This window comes from Acanthopagrus latus, chromosome 19 (assembly GCF_904848185.1).
Source record: "Acanthopagrus latus isolate v.2019 chromosome 19, fAcaLat1.1, whole genome shotgun sequence".
Classification (NCBI taxonomy): Eukaryota; Metazoa; Chordata; class Actinopteri; order Spariformes; family Sparidae; genus Acanthopagrus; species Acanthopagrus latus.
Window position 1 is genome coordinate 10,475,673 of NC_051057.1, and position 14,693 is coordinate 10,490,365.

Here is a 14,693-nt window from a genome sequence, read left to right on the forward strand (position 1 = left end):
ACTTGCAAATATGTGCACATGCACACACTGACAGACACAAACCCACACAGACACAAACAGGCAGTGAGGCAATTGTGTCCACATAAACACGCATCATGATCTTATCTTAATCTTGCCACACACACACACACACGCACACACACACACACACACACATAAACAAACAAACTGCCCTGATGGTATCTGGCTGTGTGATTTAGGGAGTGTTGTTTGAGGGTCTCTCCTCCTAAATCCCCTAAATGCCTTGGGAATCCCTCCCTCTTCCTCCCTCTCTCTATCTCTCCTCTACCTCCCTCCTTCAGTCCCGCTTTATGGCTGAATGAACACTTATCATTCGGCAGATAAAGAGCCGTCCACACTGGAGCTTGCTTTATCTTTGAGAGCCATGTTTACTCCCTGTGAACGCTCTGCTTTTCACAGATGTTTCATAGAGCGCATTCGCCTGATCCAGCAGAGATGAGAGCGTGGTGTCGAGGCTTCATTTTCTGCTGCGAAAACTTCAGACACGCACACAATCCTCCACCCCATCAATTTTAACACTCCAGGCAGGTCAATTGTCCCATATTTACCACATTTTCATGTGTGGGGAAACTGAGCTAGCAGGCAAAATAAATCAGCGTTTTTCATGATAGCTTGATGGGGATTACAGTGAGCTGCTTTTTGGCACAGAACAGTGAGCATGAAGGCAGAAACAACAAAATCAATCCTCAAACACCACAATCGATGGGAGCCGCAAAATTTCAACATAGGTTTTCTTCAGATCTCATTGAGAGTTGACAGTTTTTTGAAAGCAGTGTGAGCAAGAGAGAGAGAGAGGAAGAAACAGAGAAGCAGTTTACAGAGTGGTAGTTGAAGAAAGTACAGCAGTACATTGTGGAGACACGCACAATCGCCCACACTTTCCTGTGTACTCATAATTTCCTCATTTGGGGGACTGTGGCAAAACAATTATCAGCAGGGGATAATACAATAAAGGAGACAATTTCCTAGGTATTACCAAGGGACACAACATTTATTTCACTTTGTCCAGTGTGCCCATAGGAGTGTAAACTCCTAATGGTTGAAAGTATCATAACTCACAGCACCATCATAATTCAGATGGCCCTCACCTTGACATTGTAATCTATAGGATTCTCATTTTTGCCAACCACTTGCTTCTAAACATTCCTCTCAATTGTTTTTTTTCCTTGCTTTGCACTGTGGATTTCACATGAAACTACATGCCAGTCAGAGTAACAGACAATGCTATGATGCGTTTGTCCTTGGAGCTTCGTAAGAGACACTGTCGTGTTTATCAGACATTGTGGCAACCTTTTTCAAATACAGTGGTAAAGATTTTACAATCGCACAATATGTAGAATCATCCATCTATAGGGAACTGAAAGACGTTCAAAGAAACACTGTTGTTCTTCAATGAAAACCCGACTCTTAGTGACACAGTTTGAGCCAGATTATTCCACAGTCATTTGCAAAAGTGTTCCTGGATGCCTCCTTAACCTGCTGGCCTCATCTTCACATGCTGTCATTTCCCGTACCTTGGATGAGTGGAGATGACAATGTTTTGGAAAATTGGGCATTCAGTGTATGATTTGCATTGCTTCTGTCTAACTGTTTTGCTTAACTTGTTAAGCTCTTTCCCATATGAAAACAAAACAGTGGGTTTTTGACATTTTAATCTGTTATTTATATGCTCTCTTTTTATCTGTCCCACTTGCTCTGTGTGTACTATCAAAAAATATAAGTGAAAGTGTGAAAATGTGTAGTTCTGGGTATGTTGGGGAGAGAGTCTCTGATTTTATTGGACAACTTTCAGGTAATCTTCCTGTGTTCCGGCCAGATGCTTTGTTCAAGTGCTGCAGGAATCTAAGTGTCTCTCTCTGTCTCTGTCTCTGCAGAGAGTTTGGGTGGAGAGATCCGGAGCTGCCAGAGGTGATCCAGATGTTACAGCACCAGTTCCCATCAGTGCAGTCCAATGCTGCTGCCTACCTACAACATCTCTGCTTCGGAGACAACAAGATCAAAGCTGAGGTTTGTATCTTCGTGTGTTTTCCACACTTTGACTACTTTGTGATGGTGCACCACAGAATCAAGACCGACCGCCATATATTGTGTTTCTTTTTCTTTTTCGTGGGGGGATAGCGCTACTTCAAAATGCAGCATATCCATTTTGCTGCATTTCTTTTCCCTGCTCTCCCTCCGTGTCTCTGTCACTCACACATCGCTCACACACAGCCCCTCCCCTCCCGGTGCATCGCGTGTGTCTCCATGAAAACGACATCATCCGTTGAAACAATAACGTGGAAGTTTGATATTTGGTGCAGTTGGCTTGCGAAACTCACAAGTTCATGAAAGTTTTGTATCCCTATGCCCCCATCCAACATGTAAGCGCTACCCCCACCAATTGCTTTGCAGTCTGGGAAACACTGGTGTGTGTGGTTGTGTTTGTGTTTTTTCAGTGTTGTGCGAGTATTTGGGGCTGAATGTACAAATGCTGTGTACGCACAAAACCCATGCATACACATTTTCCCACGCACAAACTGATATCAGAATGTGTGTAACTTCTGCGTACCATGGACAATACACAATTTTCCTAGAGATGTGCAGTTTAAACAACGGGGGGGTCATTAAAATACAATGTGAGAGACGTAATATTATAGTATAACCTTGATTTAGTAGGTTGTTTCACTAATTGCGCAATTATGTTGTGTTATTACAAAAAAGAGTAATTTTAAATGTTTTGAGTTTTACTCAGCACTAAGTCAGGCGTACAGATAGTGAGAGTTTAATGCAGCTTCAGCTTTTTTGCATTTTCCTTAAGAGAAATAGTGCATTAACTAACACGTTCCACACTGATGTTCTACATGATAAAGATTGCTTCTATCTTGTTCTGTCTTTCATTGAGCTGCAACTATAGCACACATTAGTCCCAAAGACAGGGGTTTGTCTCTCAAAAGCAATTTTGGAGGGAAGCCCCTTTGGAACTCTCTAATAAAGACTTTAATGAAGCTAGTACTGCTGTAAAGCAATGGCACATGCAGATGCACTCCATCCAAACCCAAGTCTTTTCTTTTTCTCTTTCTTCAAGTGTACACACACACACACACACACACACACACACACACACACACACACACACACACACACACACACACACACACACACACACACACACACACACCTCAGAATCAATTTGCCTGTACATGCTGGTGAAGACATTGACTTTTTTCACATTGCTAAAATGCTCACTCACATACAATTACAAAGGAACATGGGCAAACTTAAAAAATAATATTACCTATCTGCAAATGCAGGCAATTAAACAATGTAAACATAGAGACACTGCTAATTTTTATTCACACTGACCCACTTACCGGCCCACATATACAAAGACACACACAGACACAAAAACATCACACTTCATTCCCCTCCCACTCTGTCAGCCGCACAGCTCTGAAAGAAACATAAGTGCTCATGTCTTTTGTAATGGGTCTAATGATTGCCTGAATGGAGATGTCCAACAATAGAGGAAATAGCAACAATGTATTGACAGTGGATGCTTTAACCTGCTTCATCAGTCTGTTTGATTGTCTTTGCTCATGAACCAATAAGCTGTCTATCACTATTTACAAAAATTAAATCTGCATTGTATCAACCAGCCAAAATTGATGCTCTGCATCAGGTAAAATAAAAAAGAATGCATATATTGACATGCACACGCTGCCACATAGTCTGTTTCTGCCACCACTAACTCACACATGTACACCCACTGATTTATAGCTTGAAAAGTACAGCATTTTAGGACACTTTCACTATGACATTTCAAATTCTACATTCATTTTATCCAGTTATCTACCTTCTCTCCCTCCTATATTTATTGTTGTGTGACTGTGCATTAAAATGATGAATTAGTACACATTTTACCCACTGGACTGAGTATATTCAGGCAGGGTTTTCTCATGTTCACACGATACACTACAAGCAGGGCCACTTTAATTTATATGACAGACATGAGAGTGTCCTGTGGTCAGTGCAGGTTAATTTCCTTGGTCACATCCACTCCCAGGTTATTCCAGGTTGACATGTCGCCTGTAAAACAGTTAGTTACGGAGGTGGCTTTTTTCTCTGGGTGTATTTTCAGCACAACTGATGCAACTGAATGATCATAGAGGTATTATAGGAATGTTACAGAAATACTACAGGCAGCATTGTGTCTGTATGATCCTCTTACAGTATAAGTATAGGCTACAATGCAGAACAGAGTTTATTTGTTGTATATACTTCACAAGATATTTTAGATCAGAAACAGAAATGGGCACAATTACAAATCCATCTGCTACTTCAGCACCATGGATAGCAGCATGGATTTATCAGCACGGCCTACCAATTCAGAGACATGGTTAGGGCCACATTCTGACTTGCTCAAACCTCAGCTAGATAATGGATCAGTGAATCAGGCAGACTTGCATATTCAACTTAACAACCCCTCCGAACGTGCACTCTCTCAGATAGTTGGGGATGCAGAGGAGTTTCAGATAATCATTTAATCATTCAGGTCATTTTGCGAACAAGGAGGATAGCTTTCCAAAGCACTTGCCTATTGCTGCCACATTAGTATACACTAACAATATGCAGCACATGCATTTTGGAGCAACAAGACACTCATAGAAAGGTGCCCTTAACTGTGTGCCTTGAATCATTTTTAAACAAAAATAAACTTGATGATCATAGTTGACATAGGGTGTTAGGGTTAGGGTCAGGCCAAGAATGACAATGTGCATCGGGTGAGACAATCTATTATTTTATCTCCTGTAGTTTGTCATAGTGGATGACAACTGTAGTCACATCTGGGACACCCCACGACATACCTACAAAAAATAAAAGATGTAAAATGTGTTTCAAGTGTTGACCAATGGGAACAAAAAATACTGTTTTGCGCACAACGATGAACGTGGCAAAGCAATAGAGGATGCTGTTATGAGTGCTGGGTGATGGAACTGTCTTGATTTTTCTTTATTTTCTAGGCTTTCATCCCCATTGTTATTTTAACAGTGTTGTTCACCGAAGTCGCTCTCATCTGGTCTCTAGCACCGCCTCCCAGTGACATTCATGCTTGTTTGAAAGTCTGCAAGCAATGATTGATCCTGGAGCAAAGTCTAATCTGTCATGTCTCTCTGCCAAGACATGGCAAGCATTCATGACACCATAATCATCTATTCTGACACAGTGAGCATCTTAACAAACAAAAATACTGTGTAGTTTAAACCTGGCATGAAAAAGCTACAGAATATTAGCTTAGTTAAAGATCCCTTTGTTAGACTGAGACAATATAACTCATGCTTTTGCTGCGCCATATTACTGTGATGGGAAAATTATTTTCTGTTTATTTTAAATCTGTGTTACCCATGGAACAAAGCAACAAACCCATAACTATTATCTATGGTGCTTCTTTTTATTTTCTCCATTTTAATAATGCATTTCTTTAGTTTAGTTTCTTTGGTTCTGGTCACTGTTGAGAGTGAAGATACACTAGCTTCTTCAGGTTTCCTTCATTTTATAGTTTATAGTTGTTTTAAAACTCAGCAGGACCTTGTGTGGTTGATCTTCAAGGCTGTGACACCTTTATTATTGTGTCACCTAGTTCAGAGTTGAAGAGTAACAGAGTAACTTCTTTTACTCTCGCTGCTACCACCAGGCCATACAGTTAGGTCCATAAATATTTGGACAGAGACAAAGTTTTTCTAATTTTGGTTCTGTACATTACCACAATGAAATTTAAATGAAACAATTCAGATGCAGTTGCAGTGCAGACTTTCAGCTTTAATTCAGTGGGTTGAACAAAAAGATTGCATAAAAATGTGAGGAACTAAAGCATTTTTTAAGCACAATCCCTTCATTTCAGGGGCTCAAAAGTAATTGGACAAGTTAAATAACTGAAAATAAAATGTTCATTTGTAATACTTGGTTGAAACCCCTTTGCTGGCGATGACTGCCTGAAGTCTTGAACTCATAGACATCACCAGACACTGGGTTTCCTCCTTTTTATTGCTCTGCCAGGCTTTTACTGCAGCAGTTTTCAGTTGCTGTTTATTTCTGTCTGAAGTTTAGTCTTTAACAAGTGAAATGCATGCTCAATTGGGTTGAGATCAGGTGACTGACTTGGCCATTCAAGAATATTCCACTTCTTTGCTTTAATAAAGTCCTGGGTTGCTTTGACTGTATGTTTTGGGTCATTGTCCATCTGCATTATGAAAGGCCACCCAAACAATTTGGCTGCATTTGGCTGGATTTAAGCAGACAGTATGTCTCTGAGCACCTCAGAATTCATCCGGCTGCTTCTGTCCTGTGTCACATCATCAATAAACGCTAGTGACCCAGTGCCACTGGCAGCCATGCATGCCCAAGCCATCACACTGTCTACAGTTTTACAGATGATGTGGTATGCTTTGGATCATGAGCTGTATCACGCCTTCTCCATACTTTTTTCTTGCCATCATTCTGGTAGAGTATGATCTTGGTTTCATCTGTCCAGAGAAAGTTCTTCCTGAACTGTGATGGCTTTTTTAGATGTTTTTTTAGCAAAGTCCAATCTAGCCTTTCTATTCTTGAGGCTTATGAGTGGCTTGCACCTTGCAGTGAGCCCTCTGTATTTACTTTCATGAAGTCTTCTCTTTATGGTAGACTGGGACATTGATACACGTACCTCCTGGAGAGTGTTGTTCACTTGGTTGGCTGTTGTGAAGGGATTTCTCTTCACCATGGAAATGATTATGCGATCATCTACCACTGTCGTCTTCTGTGGACATCCAGATCTTTTTGCATTGCTGAGTTCACCAGTGCTTTCTTTCTTTCTCAGGATGTACTAAACCGTAGATTTTTCCACTCCTAATATTGTAGCAATTTCTCACATAGGATGTTTTCTGTTTTTGCAGCTTAAGGATGGCTTGTTTCACCTGTAATTTTTGATGTTCACATATCACACATTTACAAAAGTAGTGCGTAGTTATCTGGAATCACCCTGGACAGCAGTAGTTTAATATGCATTTCATTGGCACATAACCTGACAGCTAAAATTTGGCAGACCATACAGAGGATGTTTTAAAAGTACAATGAGCTCCTCTGTGCTGGGAACTTTTTTTTCCTTTTATGGGTCACATGCTGTGGTTGTGCCCCGCAGTGCCCCTGCTCCTTCTTGTTTTTTAACAGCTGTGTCTTGGATTGTTCAGAAAATATCTGGCTCGTGTACATGCCCCTTCAACACAGAGAAAAAACACAGCTTTTGATGGTTATTCACATATATTTATATTCATTATTTATTCATCAGTTTTTGTCATTCAATCAACCAGAGATGCCACAACTAATCTCTCAAGACAATTACCATAAAAAAAAAACAAATCAAATAATGGTTATTTTGTTTTGTGATATAAGATATTGACTTAAAGCTCTTTCAAATCATCAAGCAATAAGCTGTCATTTCCTGTGGTTTTAGACCCAACTAAATGCTTACTAGCTATCTTAGCTATTCAATATAAGAAAGGTATTTATTTTTTAAAATGACAGTGACATATAAATAAAATCCAATCTAAAAAAATGACAAATGTTTATTTTTATTTTTATTATTAAATGAAACAATAACTATATAATATTTTTTATTTTTAGTGTGATAAAAATAAAAGCAGATCTCCAATTTTATGTGAGATGGGCTATCTCACCAAACATCCATTATGATTTTATATGGCACCTATTTGTTATAAGCACTGATCTAAAGAAGTCTCTTATTTTCAGTCAGCCAGACAGACACAGATGGCAGGGGACACACTGAGCAGCTAAATTCAGCGACAACATGGCTGCTATTCGTCGCTAAAGTGATACTCTGCAGGGCCAAGAGAGGGGGAGAGACACAAACAGAGACAGATGAGAGAGAGAGAAAGCACGACAGAGGAATAGAGAGAGAAATGGAGTGAAGGAGAAAATAAGGGAATATTACTTTCTGTTATCTTGTTATCAGGTAACAAGAATGCAGTCTGGGGGTTTTGGGAAGTATGGAGAGAGATGATTAAGCAGCAGTTTGTCTCTGGGTAACAAAAGTGTGTATTTGTTTGCTTTAGCTGTTTCATTTGGGTATGTTAGAGTGCATGCATGTGTTTTTAAATGGGCCATGTGCACACACGCATTTGTGTCTTGTGTCTTGCAATCTGTCCAGTATTTTCATAGGTTGAGGGTGTGTCAAAGTCTTTTGCTTCATAAGTTACAATAGAATCCACAGTAGCTCAAAAGAACATCTGTACTCTTCAGATAATAACACTAAAAAATGTTCAATGTGTTTCAATGTGTACGTACTTAGCTGACTAGTATGGATATGTGGTACACTGTGATTTAGCATACAGTTATGTTAGTTTGCTCACATGATTGCATGAGGGAGACTGCATTGTGTAATTTGTTTTAATTCAATCTTAGTACTATCTTAGCAGATGGTATTTTGATAAAAACTTAAATAATAAAAATGATTTCATCAAGCAGTAATGTGGTGGCCGCACAGCAGTAACTCTATGGGGCCCTGGGGCTCGCGGACCACGACTCTTGTCTCCAGGAATAGATTGTAAATTGTGTGTGTGTGTGTGTGTGTGTGTGTGTGTGTGTGTGTGTGTGTCTTTTAGGGCAGATGGAGGTCTGGCCTCAGCTCAGATTACAGTTGACCACAGAGGCAGCTTGGCAAATTCATCTTCAGCATCATTTATTGCTGCCCTAGACATATACTCACATACCATACCCACAGATACACACATAAACACGCACATGTGCAAACAGTTACCCGTACGTCAGGGTACACACACACACACACACACACACACACACACACACACACACACACACACACACACACACACACACACACACACACACACACACACACACACACACACACACACACTACGAGTCTACTGACATGTCAGCTCATGCATCCCCTTTAGGCACACCAACACACACTGTGTCAGACTAAAGTTCAGTCACATCAGTAATTCATTTTGGGTAGCAGCCTTGTCGATATCCATTTATCCAACAGACCGGTTGAAGGGAGAGGAACGTGCCCCCTGACTCTGTGTCATCCACCCCCCGCCCCCCCGTCCCCCCATTCCTGCTTACACATATCCATTTTGTTTAGCTCACACCTCTCCCACTTTACTTTGATATTGATTATCTTGATTTCTCCTCCTCCTACCTTTTTTATGACACTTTACATTCTCGTTTCTTTTCTTTTTTACAGCAGACTTGCTTGAAACGCATATTATAAATACAGGCATTCTCAGAATACTGGAGACTAGATTTTGTTGCAATTAGAATTATGGTATACTGTAATTCAACTGAGTAGGCTTTGTTGGCATTATATTTTACATATGTTGCCAAAGCACAACAATAATACATTTACACACAGATGCTATGAATTATACTAAAAATATTAATAATCAATAGTGAAAGAATTCGGGATAAAATGGACACGCAGAGGAATATGGTATATTATACAAAGGTCTGTCTGTCTGCTGGTGTTTACTTGGCAGGAAGTTAGTTTACTGTTTTTTTTTGTTTTTTTACCACCGAGGTAGAATCAAAATGGTAAATAATCTAGTTTTACATTTCTAGACCGTGAACCGTAACAACTACAAGCTGTGATCTGTTCAACAGGCATCAGCAAGAAATAAAAGAAAAACACAGCGAATAATCCATAGCAAATACACAATGCAAACTGTATGTACAATTTTCCACTCTAATTACTGTATAAGATTTGTGCTGAAGAAGTAACTTTTTCACTGCTGGCATCAATATGCTGAGTATTTCATCAATGATTTGTTTAACTTAAAATACTTGAACTGCTTTTCTATTTTTTGACAAATACAGGCACATTTCAGAGGAATGACCTCTTCCATTACTGATGTTTGTTTTTGCGCGATAGCCTTTGAAATGGGTTACATCTGTGTCAATAGTCATACGTTAGTACAATGGTTCTCAAGCATTGTCTGGTATGCTCCCCTTCAGAAGCGGAATAAAAGTTAATGGAGCAAATTTGAACAATGTGTTGATAGAATACTACAGGGGAACAGCTACTAAACAACACATACACACTCACAAGTTGGGATTATTAAGCACACTGTCATTCTCCTCCTGTAAACTGTGGTGGTTTGTGTTTTCTCTGTTGAATTCTCTTCAGCCGGGTAGAGCCTCTAGTCCATTTAATAGGGTGGATTTTCAAAGTAGGAAATCTTGCTGTTGATACTGCTGCAAAATTAGCTGTTCCCCTGCTTCAGAACTATATTAGGTACCCATAAGTTAATGCCATTTTTGGCCCAGTTCAGAATGCTCCAGAGGGAACTTTTAGCCTAGGGCCAAGAACTCAATTAGCCGAAGGTTGAAAGGCTCTGAAATGCAGTTAGCCCTAGGCTAAATGTCAGGTAAAAAAAACAAAAAACAAAAGCCCTTGTGTGTGTGTATGCCTGCCAGAGTGTGTACATGTATTGAAGGTGGGACACTGTGACACATCTTGACTCTGTCTCTTCACTCACATGCAAGCAGTAAAGCATCTTCTGTGTGCTGCTGATTAGTGTCGACATTCAATATGTGGGAAGTGACTCAAACACACTTGTTAGGCTTCACATGCCACTGTCCCAGGTATGTGTCACCAGTGTATCCCACTGCCAGCTTTAACGCCGGCAGCACCTCCAATTCCCACAATTGCAGCTGTCACCACTGCTAACTGTTACCACGGCAATGCTGTCGCTATGGGTTACCAATAGCCGTGGCCGCCGTGGAACAGCGGGAGACAAAGAGAAATCAATCTGCGCTTCTAATCTTCTTTACATGGAATAGAGGAAAAGAGGCAGTGCAGAGGTATTGGCAAGCCTTGTAGGTAGCTCAGAGGCAATGTGAAGTAATAGCTTTATGGCTTTTATGGAATAACAGATTAACTGTGACACAAGCATAAAGAGGAGATGGGAGAGGAGCAGAGATCAGTACGGGAGTGGGAAAGGGGAGCAGAGGCAGGAGGAGAGGAGCAGAGGTGAGGACCAGAGGCATAGGAGGGACAGCAAATCAGGTTAAGGAAATTGTGTGGCCAATGGAGCAAGGTTAGTTTACCATTCAATGCACCCCTTAATCCGCTTTAATTGAATAGATAAGCAAAGTCATTTTGCTCGATAAACTCCTGCTGTGTCATCAAACACCTCCATCCTCTCTTTGCCCTCCATCACATTCCTGTGCTTTCTTCTCCTCCTTTCACTCCTTTCACCCTCATCTCCTCTGCCCACCCACATTTGTCATTTTTATGTTTTCACAATGAAGAAATATGACTAAATCTGAACTTGTATGCGCTTATGGTTCTTTTCTTAGCCAGATGTGTGAGGTTTCCACTGGAGACTAAACAGTGAGTGCCAGACATAATCACAGGAAAAGGCTTGGAAGTCTATTTACTGCACTTTGCTGTTCCTGTCATCTTGTCTGTATGGTAAACTCCACCCATCTGGTGCTTCACAATGAAACAGACAGTACGAATTAGTGCCAGTACTTAATGTCTCAGGTTTGGGGGATAGAATGCAGAAAAATAAAAGAGGGTTTCAAGAAGCCTGATTACACAGTAAACTGTGAAAGATTTTTTTCTTCAGTTATCTGGCTGAGTGACTTTGCCTGTTGCAGTACTTCAGAGATTAAAAACAAGTGGAAGCATGAAAGACAGGAATGCTGTCTCGCTCTTTTTCTCTCACACAGACACTAGTTGCTTTATCCATGTTGTAGCTAGTCTCCTGGTGATCACAGCAGCCTGTTTGTGGTGATTAGTACTACACCCCTGTCGAATGGACTAAACACAGGATGCTTTAAGCTCTTTGGCCCCCTAAGGCTGATGAAGATCCCTGCAGTGAAGATGCAGTGTGGGAGGGTTTAAACATCACCAGCATGGGGAGAAGGCAATGTGTTGCGCCATGGGGGGAAAGCATTTTGCGTAACACCATAGGGGGAAGGCATAATGTGTAACACCAGACTGCCCTCATTGCTGTCCCGACTGCGTTAATGGTCCTGACTACTTTGTCTTCTCACAGACTCAGGTTATTGTCATAAATCTACACTGATTGGTTTGTTTATCTCTTTGTATGGCTCTGTGTGTACTTACATAGAAGATACAGTGATACAAATACACTAAAGGGAGAGGATGTGGTTACAGTCAAACTGAATAGTATGGAGATCGGACGGCATTCTCCACTGCCAACTACAGAAAATTTTGTCCACCGGTCAAATATCTTGGATATAATATAATAATTTTTTTTCTTTCTTTTTTTATGACAGGCATGTCTATAATATGTACATGAAGCTTGAAGACTCTGCCATTAAGGGTGATGACACCTTTCTTGAAAATATTCTTGGCTTTACGTCAGATGAGCCAGGAGACTTCATCTAGAAAATAATTATGATTTCGTTTCTCATTTGTTGAAAGAACACTGAAAAAAAGGTTATAGCCTCTTAATCACACTGAAAGCCTGTTTTGTTTTGTTTCATTCATTTATTTTTGAATCACAAAATCTGAGTTGTAGATGCCCTTCAAAAGTCTATTACCAGACTTCTCAGTTTCCTTCTTATACTAAGATAAACCTTTTACAAATAGAAATTTTACATAAAAAGTTACCTGCATGCTGAAAACTTAGTCTTATATGATGTTTGTAACGTAGGGAACACAAATGCCTATCTGGTTTGGGATGTAATTACTCCTATTTTTACACACAATGGCAGCATTATTCCTGGTGCAAAGTCCAATGATGTTATATAAAGCAATTGAACCAGTTGTCTATTTTGAGAAGCAGCTGTGCCTCCCACCTCTTTTCCTTTTCGGATTCCAAAAGCCAAAAGTGTCAGTAGTAATGGATTATTCTGTGGAAATGTGCATGGTTGTGTATGGAAATGTGAAACAGACAACAGAAAAAAGCCAAATGAAGGGAGGATTGACGCACAAAGACAGAGAGGCATACATACAGGAACAGACCAAGTGTGTTTTAAAATGCAGGGAGAAACAAACATGAAATATTAGGAAACATTTAGAAGTTTTCAGAGCAAACAGACAGGGATAACAGGCAGATACATATTGTAGTTTTGTTAAATCTCTAATGCTTCGATCATCATTGCAATTGTATGTAATTTTGTGAAAGCTCATTCATTATATTGTAGTATGTTTAATAAGTACATATCAGGTTATTAATCTGATATCCAGGACTGACAGATACTGAGGGCCGCACACACACACACACACACACACACACACACACACACACACACACACACACACACACACACACACACACACACACACACACACACACACACACACACAAACATACAAATACTATACAAGCAAAGTAACTACCTGAGTAGACAAATAAACTAAGGGGCCTCTACAGCATTTTCTTGAGGTGGATGACCATTTTAATTCAAGCATATTAGAATATTAGATAACTTGCATCTATATGGGTCCGTAGAAGCACAAATGCATTTTTTTTATTTGATACGCTTTCTTTGACCCTCAGATTCGTAGACAGGGTGGCATCCAGCTATTGGTGGACCTGCTGGACCACAGGATGAGCGAGGTTCACCGCAGCGCCTGTGGCGCCCTGAGGAATCTGGTGTACGGCAAGGCCAATGATGAGAACAAAGTGGCTCTGAAGAACTGCGGGGGTATTCCTGCCTTGGTCCGGCTGCTAAGGAAGACTGGAGATGTGGAAATCAGAGAGCTGGTTACAGGTACACTATCTGTGACAAACCCACACCTCACCTCCCTGTAGCTGAAGTTATTTTCTTGTATGGCTCTGCTTTTATGGCCTCAGGAGAGGATATGATAGTGTGTGTATGTATGTTTGTGGATAAAATTGGATATGTGGAGATGTGAGGATCACACCTACACTAAGTCTGGGTAATTTGATGTAAGTCTGCAGAACCAAACAATATAAACTTGTTTCACACAAAGCAAGGAAACTTTTATACTACTATTTATTGATTCTTATTTAGATTCTTATTTAGATTTTTATGTTGATTCATCATTTAATTTAGCTGATTGTTTGTTCTGTTGATTACTCCAGTGACTTTTGAATTTAAAAAAAATGCAAAATGTAGCATGCACACATATAAAGAAATGAACACACACTTTAACATATGCATAGCCACAGTGTATTCTAGTCCAAACTGGCCTTGACAGTGTTTGTAGTTTTAGCTTAGAGATTTAACTTCATAGAAAATGTAAGCATTTAACTTTCAGTGAAAAGGCATTCTTCAGACAAAGTTACTATTCACTCTGCAGAAACCAAGGCTTCACATCTTGAGCTCCTTCACATGTCTCTAATATTTGATATTATATCAGAGTGCCAGGAGAAGAATAAGAATGCAGAAGAAGCAGAAAGGCAGTTTTTTTAAATATCATGTCTCTAAAGAAGTGTTTCGCTTCGTGTCCTCTCAACATTCTTTTTTCAAATGGTTAAACAAATGGTTTCTGTATTTTCTGTGTGGGTGCATGCATACCATCACGAAAACTGTCCGCCTCACATTCAACTCAAGTCCAGCAAGTGTGGTGTTTTGTAATCACTGGTCAATCCTGGTTTCACCTTGAGGGCATAGCAATAAAAGTTAGCCAGTGAACTGAAGACGCATGAATACGGCAGCCACATGCACAACTT

At 40.1% G+C, this 14,693-nt stretch overlaps 1 protein-coding gene across 9 annotated transcripts in view; it reads left to right on the forward strand.

The window, feature by feature from the left end:
• ctnnd2a (catenin (cadherin-associated protein), delta 2a) overlaps nt 1-14,693 on the forward strand; it is a 253,938-nt gene that overhangs the window by 168,279 nt on the left and 70,966 nt on the right. For all 9 annotated transcript variants that reach the window (XM_037078443.1, XM_037078439.1, XM_037078440.1 and 6 more), the window contains 2 exons: nt 1,896-2,028; nt 13,554-13,767. In XM_037078443.1, coding sequence (XP_036934338.1) covers nt 1,896-2,028; nt 13,554-13,767 — 347 coding nt within the window. The remainder of the gene's footprint in view (nt 1-1,895; nt 2,029-13,553; nt 13,768-14,693) is intronic.